At 46.3% G+C, this 12,875-nt stretch overlaps 1 protein-coding gene across 2 annotated transcripts in view; it reads right to left on the minus strand.

Annotated features, from left to right (window-relative positions):
- CSMD2 (CUB and Sushi multiple domains 2) overlaps positions 1 to 12,875 on the minus strand; it is a 351,736-nt gene that overhangs the window by 145,663 nt on the left and 193,198 nt on the right. Inside the window, exons 9-12 of one of the 2 annotated variants that reach the window (XM_075115030.1) lie at positions 11,045 to 11,132; positions 9,742 to 9,866; positions 7,101 to 7,222; positions 998 to 1,101 (exon numbers count right to left, since the gene is read on the minus strand). The exons of the other annotated variant lie outside the window; for it this stretch is intronic. Coding sequence (XP_074971131.1) covers positions 998 to 1,101; positions 7,101 to 7,222; positions 9,742 to 9,866; positions 11,045 to 11,132 — 439 coding nt within the window. The remainder of the gene's footprint in view (positions 1 to 997; positions 1,102 to 7,100; positions 7,223 to 9,741; positions 9,867 to 11,044; positions 11,133 to 12,875) is intronic. 2 annotated transcript variants of the gene reach the window in all.

The raw sequence follows: 12,875 nt of genomic DNA on the forward strand, positions 1-12,875 counted from the left end.
AAAGGGAGAAAAAACCGCCCTGTGTTGAGCGCACTGACTGCCACCCTCCACCAAAGCCCCGAGGTCCCGGCGCACGCTTTCCTCAGAGCAGCCAAGAGAGCTCTCCCCATCCTCAAAACTGACTAAAAACCAGCGGACACCAGAAAGTGATGCTCGGTCTTCACGTGTTCCAAAAACAATAGACTGACAGCACAGCACTTCGTTTTTCTAAAAACTGGCAGCATCAGAGATTTCATCTCTTCCTTCAGCACAGCCGGACTGGCCCTGCACTGGTCCAGTGCCCTTTCTTCATAATTAAAATTGAAAAAACCCAACCCAAACCAAACAAACCCCAAAACAACCAACACCCCCCACCCCCAACATATTTAGGTGGGAAACACTGATGTAGGAAGGCCTGGAAGGACAGCAAGACTATCTACAATGTTTCTGGTACTGAAGAAACCTCCACAGCACATGGTATCTGCAGACTAAAGGGTACGACTTGAGCGCGACCAGTTCTCAGCCTTGAAGCAGCATGTCTCGTCGTTCACACAGATGCACATGGGGGGTGAAATGCTCAGGATGTCACTCAGAGATAATGGATTTAGAGCCACTTTGCGCCATTAAAATCGACTGCACAAGACCACCAGCATAGGAGGGAGAAGTCCAAGCAGTTCCCAGTTTCTGCCTGGTTTGCATTTACTCTTCTAGCCCAGCTTTAATCCTGTTCACTCAGCTCTCCGGACAGCCTCAGCCTCCCTCTACGGGGCCCTGAAAAAGGCAGCTCAAGAGAAGCAAAGCAAAAAGGTAACAGCCTTTCTGTCAGCTGAAGCCTAAGAAAATGTGATAAGAAACCACCCAGAACAGCCAGCTCCACCAAAAGGACAGAGAGCGTGTAAACCACCCAGGGAGGTACAGCGAGCGGACTGGGACTCCTTCATCCAAACGCATCGGCTACATCTCATAAGGCAAAACTCAGGAGTGGATTTCTCACGGGGACAAAGGACATGCTACTTACACGTAAAGCACAGTTTTCTGGTCTCCGACTTGTCCTCCATCACCCACTGTCAGAGTGTCATATCCTCTTTCTAGTTCAAATTCTTCAAAGGTGAGTTTGATAACCTGGCAAAGATGCAGCATGTTAATATGAATCAACTGCCAAGGCAGCCAGCAGATCCTCGTCTCGTGTATTTATCTGTTTGCCTATCGAGGAGCAATTTATAAGAGCATTAATATCTTCAGGACATCACCAAAGGTGACCGTCCTCGCTTTTTATAGCACTGTAGCAATCCTTGCCAGACAGATTGAGCTCTTACTGAAATTACCTCTCAGATATTTCTGCTTTATCTATTGATTTTCTAGATGACTTTATTGATAAAGACATGTGTGTTGGGATTTCAGCACGCTTTTTTCCCACCAGGTACTGCTACTGTTTCTTTCATAAACCTGAGATTACGGTGACGGATTTGAATGTGCATATAGGCAGCGTGTTTGTCACACACGGTGCAAGCGGAGAGTCTGTCTTTTGCTCTGTGTTGCTCAGAAAGTTCCCCTGGTTTTCAGACGCTTCTGTCAGACCAAGAAAGTCTTTAGGTGAATTACTGCTGGGGTAGCTCAAGGAAATTGTCTCAAGGTGTCTGCAAACACCATCATCGTAGCCTCTGTCCACAGCTGTTTGTTTCCTGTGTTTTCTCTCCTGCTCTATCCTAACCTTCCACCTCCACTCGATTTATGTAGCCTCCACGTACCATTTAGGAGCAGAGGCCCCATGGAAGTCAGGAGGTTTATGTTCCAAGTCTCTTGGCTGCTTTTGAAATCTATTATGCTCAAATAACTGAAAATTACAATGTGACTTAGGGGACAAAGGCCTTAATCCCTCCTCGGACAGTGCAAGGAAACAGAAGAGAGCTCCATTTACAGAAATGCTTTACACCTAAAACACCAGGGCGGGGGGATCAATAGGAACTTTGTTTCTTGGAGCTTTTTAACTGATCACATTTGGGAAAGCATGTAAACACTTGAACGCATTCATATCTTTGTACGTGTGCCTGTAACTATATTACATTTCCTAACTTTTAACAGACTAAATGACTCAATTTGGTTTCACGCTACTTTTGCTGTTGCACACAACATGGAGGTTATCAAAAGCGACTAACGAGAAGGACCTACACGCGCGCCACGGAGCACAGGCACGTGATGCCACCCTATGCCTCTAGCCTGGGGCAAGCGAGCAAAGCACAGGAAAACCAAAATCTTTGTCTTGCAATTTCTTGCCTATTATGAAAGCAGCATCTCCCCTAACCACTTGAGCATGTGTGCAATCACGGGGATAAAAGCCCCAAAGTTAAAACCAAAAGCAATAATTAACCGTGTTAGGTTAAATGGGAGCATGCCTCCACAGTCTCCTCAAGGCTGGTACGGACTCCCTAGGAAGCTGACAACATTTTTCCATCAAAAGTCACCCAATTTCAACCCCTTAAGAAAACACTGGTAAGTCAGACATCGAACACCTTGAGTGTTCTTTGAAAAAAACAAGAGGGGCTCTGTGTATATATACTCCAGACTGAACTGTTGTGTGTTACCGGCTTCTACATATAAATGCAATTAATACTTTTCAAATGCCCAGAAAAGCAAATTTGGTATTTTAGCCGTGACATTCTGAAAATAGGGTATCACCCAAAAGCCCCAGGGCCGTGAAACAGGAGCCTGGGTGATACTTCACAGAAGTTTGGAACCATTAATTTTAGTAGTAGTACCAAAATATTAACCCGTGCTGATTATTATTAAACCAGGTAATGACGGAATAATGTAATTAATACAAAGAACACACTGCAGTAAAATGGCACACATCATTAGTTAAATCAGTCATTCAAGTAAACTGCGTTCTGAGGAGTCTGACCCTAATTAAATAACTAATTACATTCTAGTATACTGAGGACTGCAACCTTGTGGCACAGGAACAGAATACTGAATACAACAGTTATTTATCCATTTTCCTATTTTCTTTTTGGTCCAAAAGCTGAAAATTATTGAATGAGTCATTAAACAACAAGAGACCTACCAGCACACACAAATACATGGATGACACAAAACCTCAATTTTAAGCTCCTGGAGTGACAGGAAGCAATTAGCAAAGTCAGGAAAAACAGGCTGGAATATGACACCTGATTCCAAGGCTTCACACTGCAAAGTGAACTGAAGCGCAGTCACACTCATAGGAAAAAAACACAGTCATTCTCGCCACGGAGAACGGCACCTCTTGCAGTTATATTCAGATGCTTTACAAGCACACATTAGTCATTCCCCCCTCCTCCTCCTCCCCAGCCTCAGGCATCTATCTTCATTTGGGATGAATCATCCCCTGGAGAGGCCCATCTCTCCACCGATGACACAAGAAGCTTGGGCAGAGCTTCATTTGGCTAGCTGGACTCCAGGTGAGAATCACCCCTGGAGAAATATCAACCGTAACATCCATTACGTCAAGAAGGTTCAGAAATAGCTTTAATGCAAATTCACCAATTCTCATATGCATTTCTCAGTTCCCGAGTGACTTGTTTTTCCACTGTGGTTGAAATAAACTCCCATGGCACTGGGGACCAGCAAAAACCCTACATCCCCTGCAAGTCCCCCAGCTGGGTTTGATGTTGCCCTCTCTACAGGAAATAATTCCAAGCTGCCAGCTGAAGAGCACTATACCCTTAATGCTGTTTATGTAGGTTTCTGAACAAACTTCGAGGGGATTACGTAGCTCAGTGAATCTGGCTCAGTTCTTTTCCAAATATAGAACAGATGACTTGCAAATGAGTTCTAAATTCAGCTCAGTGGTTTTCCCGTCGCTCATATTAAAAGCTTCATATAACAGGACCTGATCCAAAGACCACTCAAGTCAATAAAAAGATTACCACTGACTTCAGCAGGCTTCAGCTGAGGCCCATAATGCTTTTTACCTTCAAGGTATTTTACAGGCATTTTAATTAATTCATCTCCAATCCTTCCCTCACCCATGCTGGGGATGTGCAACCCCCTCTGCACCCAAAGGCCACACAAGTCAGGGAGGTGAATCCTCCAGTTCAGCATCGTGCTTCCAGCATGGGCCGTGCTTTAAGTAAGCGAGGGTTTTAGGCGCACTTGTCAGAGGCAGCACTATACGTCTCATTAGGTGGGAATACCAGTGACCCGGCTGGCACTAACACTTGTGCACCAGCAACTCCCACTGCCGTACCGGGTTACGCCCACGTGAGCCGCGGCGCTGGCCTACGCAGCCGGCCTCAGGAGCTGTTTGCTGGACAAAAGAAACCGTCTGTGCCCATGAATCTACTCGCCTTTCTGTATTTTCACCGATCAGATACGGTCCTGTCTGCACACCTTTGGTTTCTGGGGCCTTAATGAATTCTTTGAACAGCAGAAAACACCTCGGGCAATCGATTTGTTTCCACCGTTTCCCACCTTCCCGAGCAGTGCCAGAAGGACGCCTGCACCTCGCCACGGCAGAGGCGGCTCTGCGTGTCCCGCCGACGAGCGGCATCGGGCTGCAGCTCGGCACAGCAGCTCGGATTAATCAGGCACAGCAGTGGCCTTCCCCAAACCACCGGTGCGTTCCTCTCAGCCCACCCTGCTTCAAAGAGATGAGGAGTTTTTCTCCACCTGTAAATTACGCTTCCAGGATGAAGCACCCAAAACCCAGAAACCCTCTATGAACTGATATTACTCATTAACTATTTATCACTTCAAAGAAAAAGAAAATGGCAGCCTCTTTACACAGCTACCGCAAGCTGCTGATTTGACCAATCTATCCTTATTTCAGCTGTGCTGCACCTCTTTACAGTCTATGATGTTGCAGCCCATGGAGCAGAAACTACAGTTTCTTGTGCCATTGAACCTCTGCTCCAAGTTGGTACGTACTTAATGGATTTTACCGATTTCAATCCCCTTTATGATTTATGAAAGCTGAGGATCAGGACTTGCAGATTCTGTTTTCCAATCAACAGTTTATTACTAGAGAGGTTCAGAAGCTGAGGAAGAAATTAGCCAGGGGAAGAGGAGAAACTTTCCGTAAGCAGAAGTGCACGACAACAGTAAGTTTTAGAAAAATCAGGCAGTTTGCCCAGGAAGCTTAAAAAGGGGAAGTTTGTCCTATCACAGTGCTGAAGGAAAGGCAGAAAAAAGTTTGTGTGTGAGGCTGGCAGAAAAGCAAATGAACAGAACTGAAGATGAGACGCTGAATATTCAACATGAAAGCAATGCGACAAAGTGTCAGTAAAACAGTGGACATGGCCCACAAGCATCTCTTGACAGCTGATTGCCATCTCCTCCTCCATAATTTGTACCGGAAAACCCAGATGGAAGCGTTGGCCTACAAAGCACCTGGGGCACGTCCGTATCCAGCTCACTCCAACTTCGTTCCAAACACAGGAGGCTATTTTATATACACAAAAACTGGATTTTGCTGATCTTTGAAAGGCAGAGATGCACAAAAATAAAGACACGTATAATACACGTACCACAGCCTAAGATGCCGTTGTATCCGATAACCTCTCCATGCACAGGCAATGGATGCCCAAGGGTCTGCAGGCCACAGGCTGAAAAACACAGCTGACACTTGAGCAGTAATAGCTGCTGTTACATGTGGCCTGTTCTCCGCTTGCACATTACCCTGATGGAGAACCTCCTGGGCCTGATTAAATTAAATCACTCCTAATAAATCAGCACTGAAAAATACCCTGATTCTACACTCCAGTTTCCCAGAATTTGGGTCATTACTACACTCCTACGCAGCCAAACCAAGACATCCGCCGGATGAAATGACCAGCTAATGACAGCCCTTCAAATACAAACTCACGCTGAAATCAGAACACAGGAATACTCTTCATTAAAATCATAATCCACTTACTAAAACCTTCAACTGAGGTCAATGGGGAGAGAGAAGCAGAACTCAGGAGGCTCTTCAGCCCAGCCCAGCTCTAGCTGTCCTGCCAGCAAAGCGCTGGAGGGGAGAGCACAAGACGCCACCCCATCAGCGGCAGCAAGCAGGCTACAACTGCGCGTGGCTGCCAGCATTTCTACGGACCGTAACAACTCCTAGCAAGAGATGAGATCCTGGGATACTAACACGTTTGCGAAATGCCCCCCTTGGATCAGCGGCAAAGGCAGAGTGCCAAAACGCAGGACTGTCTAGAGGCAAGGCCCAAGGCACAACCGGCGGAATAAGCATATGAGCTCAGTGACTCGGCACGCAAGATTTGCTCTTGAGCTAATGGAGATGATGTTAGTAGGAACCCAGATACTAGAAAGAATGAAACTTGTCTTCCAAGAGCAAAGACTGCGAACAATGCCTCAAAAAGTGTCTTATGAGCCACACAGCAATGCAGTTGTTCTTCTTCTGTTCCCATACGGATCTGGAGGAGAGGAACAGGCTGAGTTTGCAGGGCTAGAAAAAGCTGCGAGGCACTGAGCATTGCCCTGCCTGAGCCAGTGGAAAATGGAAAGGACCCGACCTCAAAGGCCAAGGCCGTCAAGCCTTGTTCTCTACGTGATCAGCGACAACAGACTTGACTCACACATGGCGACCAGCGGGGACAAAAAACCCCCACCAACCTCCCCTCTTCCAAACCTCAGCGAGCACAGAAAGGCCTTGTTTATAAATTTACAATACTGCATAAAAAGCAGTAGATAGACCCATACATCCCTCCTCACCTGCCCTCTGCCCTTTAGGGGCTGAAATCCCCGTTGGTCAGGGGCCAGCTACCAGCCAAAAGGAAGTGAAAAATCAGCATTCCTGGCACAGCCTTCCTGCCCCAACTGAGAGCTGCCTTAATGAGATGCTTCGCTAAGCTGTCTGGCATTTCACCACCATTCACGCCAAGATATCAAAGAGGTTTTGATTAAAAATAATTACATTCACTTTTAATTACATCCTTTAACAAAATGAATTTTCAGCAGAGAGGGAATGTGATGTGTTGCGGTCTTTAAAGATGGTTGAGAAACACGTGGAAGAAGTCTGCGGGGAGAGGGGGCTACAACATCAGAAATATCAGAGAGTAGTCCTCTGAAGAAGCACGGCTATACAACATTTCAACTACGGCTCTGAAGTAACGACGCGGAGACGCGCCTCCGGGACCCACCTTGGCTGGATTGAGCGCAGTGATGACCCACACGCAGTAGGCGTTGTTATCGTACTGTACCGGGTAGTTGGGAGAAGTTATCACACCACTGGGACCACGAAGGTACGTATCACACATCCTAGCTGTGAAGAGAAAAACAAGAGAGATGCGGGAGTGAGGTCTCTGAGCTTTGGGATGTATACCGTGTTCTTTGTTTATGGAGGAGAGAGAAGTAGAGATGCAGACAGTATGGAAGTGGGGGAGAAGTGCTGCTCTGTGTTGTTTTCACTAACCAAAAGATTCATTTTTTTCCCAGGTAACATCAGAGAAGGAGGATTTGTCTGCGATGACTAGATGAGTGGGGTGTTTCCAGGGGCTATCAAACAGATGGGCCACCAGACCAACCAACAGCAACCCATTCTCTAGTGCTCAGACTGATTTTATTTCTTTTTCACTATATTAAAGCCCTCACAGAAATACTTTCATATCCAGGACAATAAAAGCAACTACATGGAAGATGTGGTTCCTTTTTAATATCCCCAGAAGACTGTATTTCCATTCTTCACTGCAGGTCAAAAAAATACTGCGCTGCATTTATTATGTAGGGGCTGACTTCATTCTGGTACGACTGTGGACTCAGAACCAAGATGGCAGCTCAATTTTGTATCTTAAAAACACCTTTGGCAAAGTAGAAGCTGAAAAGTGCTCCAGTGGGGAAATATTTGCCTCTGGTATTCCTTTCATGTAATTCTTAACCAGAAAAAGTGAAGAACAGCGTCCTGGTTTTGGAACTGCCTCCGCTGTGGTGACGGATCCTCAGGATTAATTTATCTCAAATCTCAAAGGAGCCATATTTGCACATGTGGCATCTGCAAGGGTTTTTTCCCCACTCCAAACAGCAATAAAGCACAGAAAACGACCTCCTGGCCAAACTCTTTCACTGCACAAGTGGCCACAACGGAACATGAGGAACACCGAGAAGCCGCCTGCCCCCTCCCACACGACCCCCTCCCGGAGACCGTTACACACGTCCCAGCCTGCCCTACAGAAAAAAAGGTAGAGCCTGTTATTCCCATTTTAAAAGCGGGCAACAGGAGCACAACGGGATTAAGCAAGTCTCCCCAGGCCCCAGAGGGAAACCGCTGGAGATGGGGAAGCTGAAAAACAGTCTCCCAACAGTGGGAAGACATTTGATCCCTGGGTATTAGAGATCAGTCCGGTCCAGGGGGTTAAAAGCTGGCTCACCAGGCTCCAGATTTCTGCAACTTGAAAAAAACTCAGTGCCCGATAACAAAATGGAACAAACAGAAAAAAGTGGTTTAAAGCTGAAATAAAAAGCAAATGGGAAACTTTTTCAAAAAGGAAAAAAAAACCCCAAAAAGTTAGCAGTTAAAAAACCCTAAGTTGATTCACAGAATCATAATAATGCAGGCAAATCCCTTCTTATCTCTTGCAAGAGGACGCCGTAAGTTTCCTTTATAGTGTCACATATTTATGCCAAATATCCTCTTACACTGATTCAATTTATTCGAGGCTTGTTTCAAGAATTAGATGGGTTTCCAAAGCCTTGAAAAAAATCTGCAGATGAAATTAAAGAAAAAAGAACTGAAAAAATACCAATTTATAACTTTAAGAGCTTTAAAGGGATTTAATTTAAAATATTACAAGTTGTTCATTATTAGCATTACAAATATCTCAATTATGCATGCCACTTTTTAGAGGCAGAGAGGGAATGAAAACAAAATGGCCAAGGGCAAAATGGGCATGAGGTTTTTTTCCCCACTGAAAGAGAACTCCGTTTGCTGCTGGCTCGTGGCTGGGCCACGGGATAATCAGGATCGGGCTAGTGGGGAAGCACAGTCTAAGTAATCCCACATCGCTGCCTACTAGCACCAAGTTCCATTTAACAGACTCTCCCTCCGTCTTAGCTTTTCCAGATCTTGTTTCAGGCTTTCACTTTTTCTCCCCTCTCCTCCTTATCCCATAAAAAGAAACACCTGGAATAGAGAGAACAGAAGGGGACAGAAAGCATGTGAAGAGATGAGGACGTAGTACAGGGTATGAAGGACACAAATATAACCTGTTTGGTCCAGAGCTAATAGCTTGTAAGGCTCCACAGTTAAAGGAAAGAGCTTTATTAGTTTCATTATGCAGCAGGAGCAGATGTTTTTCCTTAAACCTGCATTTCTGGGTTCAAAAAATTGCATGAGAACCAAGCAAAGGTTTCTTTCTCAGGCTTGCGCTGAAAAGACTGAAAAACCTGAACCATATTACTCTCACTCAGCCAGAAAACAATCACCGTTAGAAAAGAATGAAGATCCCATTGACTTTTGACCCCGAAGCTGGCAGGACCAAGCTCCCATTTGCAGGAGCACGAGCGTGCCCAGGGCAGTGCTGAGCACGCGGCAGTAGAGAGCCAAGTTTCCCAACAGGCCGCGAGCATCGAGACGGGGCTCTTCTGGCCGTGGCCCTTGCCCGAGGCAGGGTCTGGAAAGCACATCTGCACCGTGGGCCACACAGCGGGCTGCGGTTAAGAACCAGCCGCGGGATCCTAACCGAGCGATGACAAACTTGAGGGCAGAATGGGTGATGCAGGAAGGAGGCATTAAGGAGCGGGGTTCTCTCATGAGTCCTAATAACTCAGATTTTTGTGTCTTCTCACCTCTGCACACTGGCCTGTGGTCACTCCATGCGACAATTATGTCGCTCACTCTCTTACAGGTGATGCTTTTGGAGCCTTGTAAATCATAGCCCTCGTTACAGGTGAACTGGATGCTGGAGCCCAGCCTAGCGGACAGAACAAAGGGAGAAGTTAGCAACCGAGACACTTCTGCAGCAACAGGTTTGTCACTTACTTTTTATTATCCCAGTGATTTGCCAAATTGTGAACAGAGGGAGTTCACTGGCCCTCCAGGCAACAGCAGAAATGAATGAGGGGCAACCTTTCGCCTCATGCATTTGCTCGTGCTGGGCACTCTTTGCCTGAGGTGCTGATAGTCCAAGAACAGATTTGAGTCTTTCAATGCAACTTCAGTGGGCATTTTATTCAGTGCGGGAGCACAGACTCAGCCCCAAGAGATGACATGCTCAGCATTCTTGCAAAGGAGAAAAAAAAAAACCCAACAAATCTAAACCTTTATCTACTACTGAAAAATTTGTCCTTTATTCTATCATTTCGGATTCAGATCATTTGCTGGTTTAAGCCAACGCTGCCTTATTCACTGAAGCGACACAATGCCAGTTTACAGGAGCTGAGAATTTATCCTATGGCGTTTAGGGACTATGGGGAATTCCCTTTCCTCCACCCTCACCCCTCCAATCCATTTTTCTGGATTTTAGGAGAATTTGATAGACTCCGGTTAAATTGAAAGACTCTTCTAGTGAACAAAACAGCCATCGACAACAAAGTAAGATTAAATATTGATTCACTATTGCAAACAGCACGCTGATTCATTCCTGCACACTTTCAATGAACACTAGCAACTACAAGGAAATAACAGCATTGTTTTAAACTTTGTCTACCACCATGTCTTTACTGACAAAGAACTGTGCCAGTGCTTGGGGAAGCCACCTCAAATTCACTAGGGGCAGGGCCATGCTGTGACTTAAGCTAATTTGAGAAGTGATTTTTTTGCTGTTTAAGACAGCTCTTTCTGCACTTAACTGGAGGGGGGAACGACAACAGGCATGGATTATACAAGCCTGGCTAAACGCCCACGTTGTGAAAAGAAATACTGAGAGATCGTCGCAGATCCTCATCTGGGGCACAGTCTCCCAAGCACACACGTGCACATTTATACGCACTTGTTCTACATCACTAGTCTCAGCAAGCTTTTCAGACGTAACACATTTAGAGGTGTGCAGATGGTCTCTAAAAACAGACTACGTAACGCCAAGGAGCACACACAATGGTTACAGACAGCAGCTTTGCAGCAGGCATAAACATGCACGTAAAAGATTCTTACCTAAAATCGTTGCCTATTCTTTTGCCTCTCTCTGGAATCCCAGGGTCTGGACACATATTATGTCCCTGGGACACACCAACCTGAGTTACTACAAAGCAAAAACAGCACATACAGAGACAGAATAGCAAAAGAAACATTCTTTCATCAACTGTCTTGGTGAACGTGGAGAGAAAAATGGCAATCGGTAGCTCGAAAACCTGAACGTGTTCCATTTTGTTTAGAAAAAAACAGATTTAGAAACAAATGTGACTGGAATCATTTCAGCTCAGTTTATACATCAAAGCATTTTCTAGGAAATGCCAGCTAGGGATGTGGTTTTCCCTCCGTTCCGCTACAGAAGTATCTTTGAAAAGAGTTTTTTTTTCATCCTGCAAAATTACATCAATTAAACAGCCCATTTCCAAAGCCTGTGATTAAACTGGCCACCTGCGACACGACCAGGTGACAGCCTGCCGCCCCTCCAAACCCGTCTGAGCACTGCCAGCGAAAGGAAACAACTCAATGGGAAGGTAGGTGTATGATCCCAGGGAAAAAAACCAAGCACAGAACAAAAGGGAGAAAGGAGAGGGAAATGCAAGTCTAGCACTTTAAAGCAAGTAATTTAGTTTGAATATGAAAAATTTTATGGAGCAACCTTAATGTAACTGCCAACAAACATGAAATCTATGAAGTGGTGATCAGCACTGATTAAACACCTTCAAACTTCATTCTCTATCTCCCCGCGCCCACCTTCCCCACCCCCCCGCAGTCTGTCAAGTGGCGCAAACAAGCATTCGAGCGTTGATCTGAGGTGGATAAAACCTGGCTGGCTCCCGACAAGGATGAGATGAGATCTGGAAATATGCTGATTTCCATTTTGAATTCCAGCAACTACCAAAATGCACGATAATATGGGACAAAGGGGCAGTTTTGTCACGGAGTTGAGAAGTTTATGTGACTCAGTTTTCTTGTTTCACAAAGGGAAGGACGCAAAGAAAATAAACCCTTCTTGGCGTTGAGGCTGAAGGAGCAAAGCATGAATCTTAAGCGAGCATGGTTCCGTTCGACCTCTGCCTGACACTAGATTAATGGAAAACCCCTCAGTCATGCTTCAGGACACACTGCGTTAGTACAGTGCCCCAAAGACCACTGCCAAATGGATGATAGCGCGGTGACAAAAGCATGTTTCTCACACCAGACACGTTGGTTCAACAATTTGAGGCCTGCATGGCACCAGACAGGGTGAAAGATATGGAGGTGCGTGCACGTAAATATTGACATCGGAAGATAAGCACATGGAGTGTCTACACAAACACAGGCTGCACAGCATGAGCGCACAAAAAGGCACGACCATCAGATATGGTAATTATGCATTGGTTAATCACACCGTGCGCAGTCAGGCACTACAGCCGGGAGATGTAACACCGTTCCTAAAAGGACAGGCGGATCACTCTGCTCCCACTGGTGCGGGGCTTTCATTTGCGCACCTACACCGAACTGCTGGCTACCTACGCTGAAGGCGTTACAGCTTCTGACCTCCTCCTCAGCGCTAGGCACTAACAACTCATCCCATCCCCGGCAATTCCCAAGGGGCCTTTGTGCCTCCCGGCTTCCCTCCCCACGCCACCTCCCAGCCCGCGGTGCTGGCACCAGCCCCCCGCGCTGAGCACGGCTGCCGCGCCGCCGGACCCCAGGGCCGGGGCTGTCCCTGCCGCCCTCCTCCGGCACAGCCCCTGCACAGGGCTCCCTGTTTCGGCGCGACGCTATGGTGCTCCACAGTCTCCTCCATGCGTTTGAGGGCAAAAGAGGAAGCAAGATATGGCTTTATAGGAAACCAGCCTCCTGAGAGATT

This window comes from Phalacrocorax aristotelis, chromosome 20 (assembly GCF_949628215.1).
Source record: "Phalacrocorax aristotelis chromosome 20, bGulAri2.1, whole genome shotgun sequence".
In the NCBI taxonomy this organism is placed as follows: domain Eukaryota; kingdom Metazoa; phylum Chordata; class Aves; order Suliformes; family Phalacrocoracidae; genus Phalacrocorax; species Phalacrocorax aristotelis.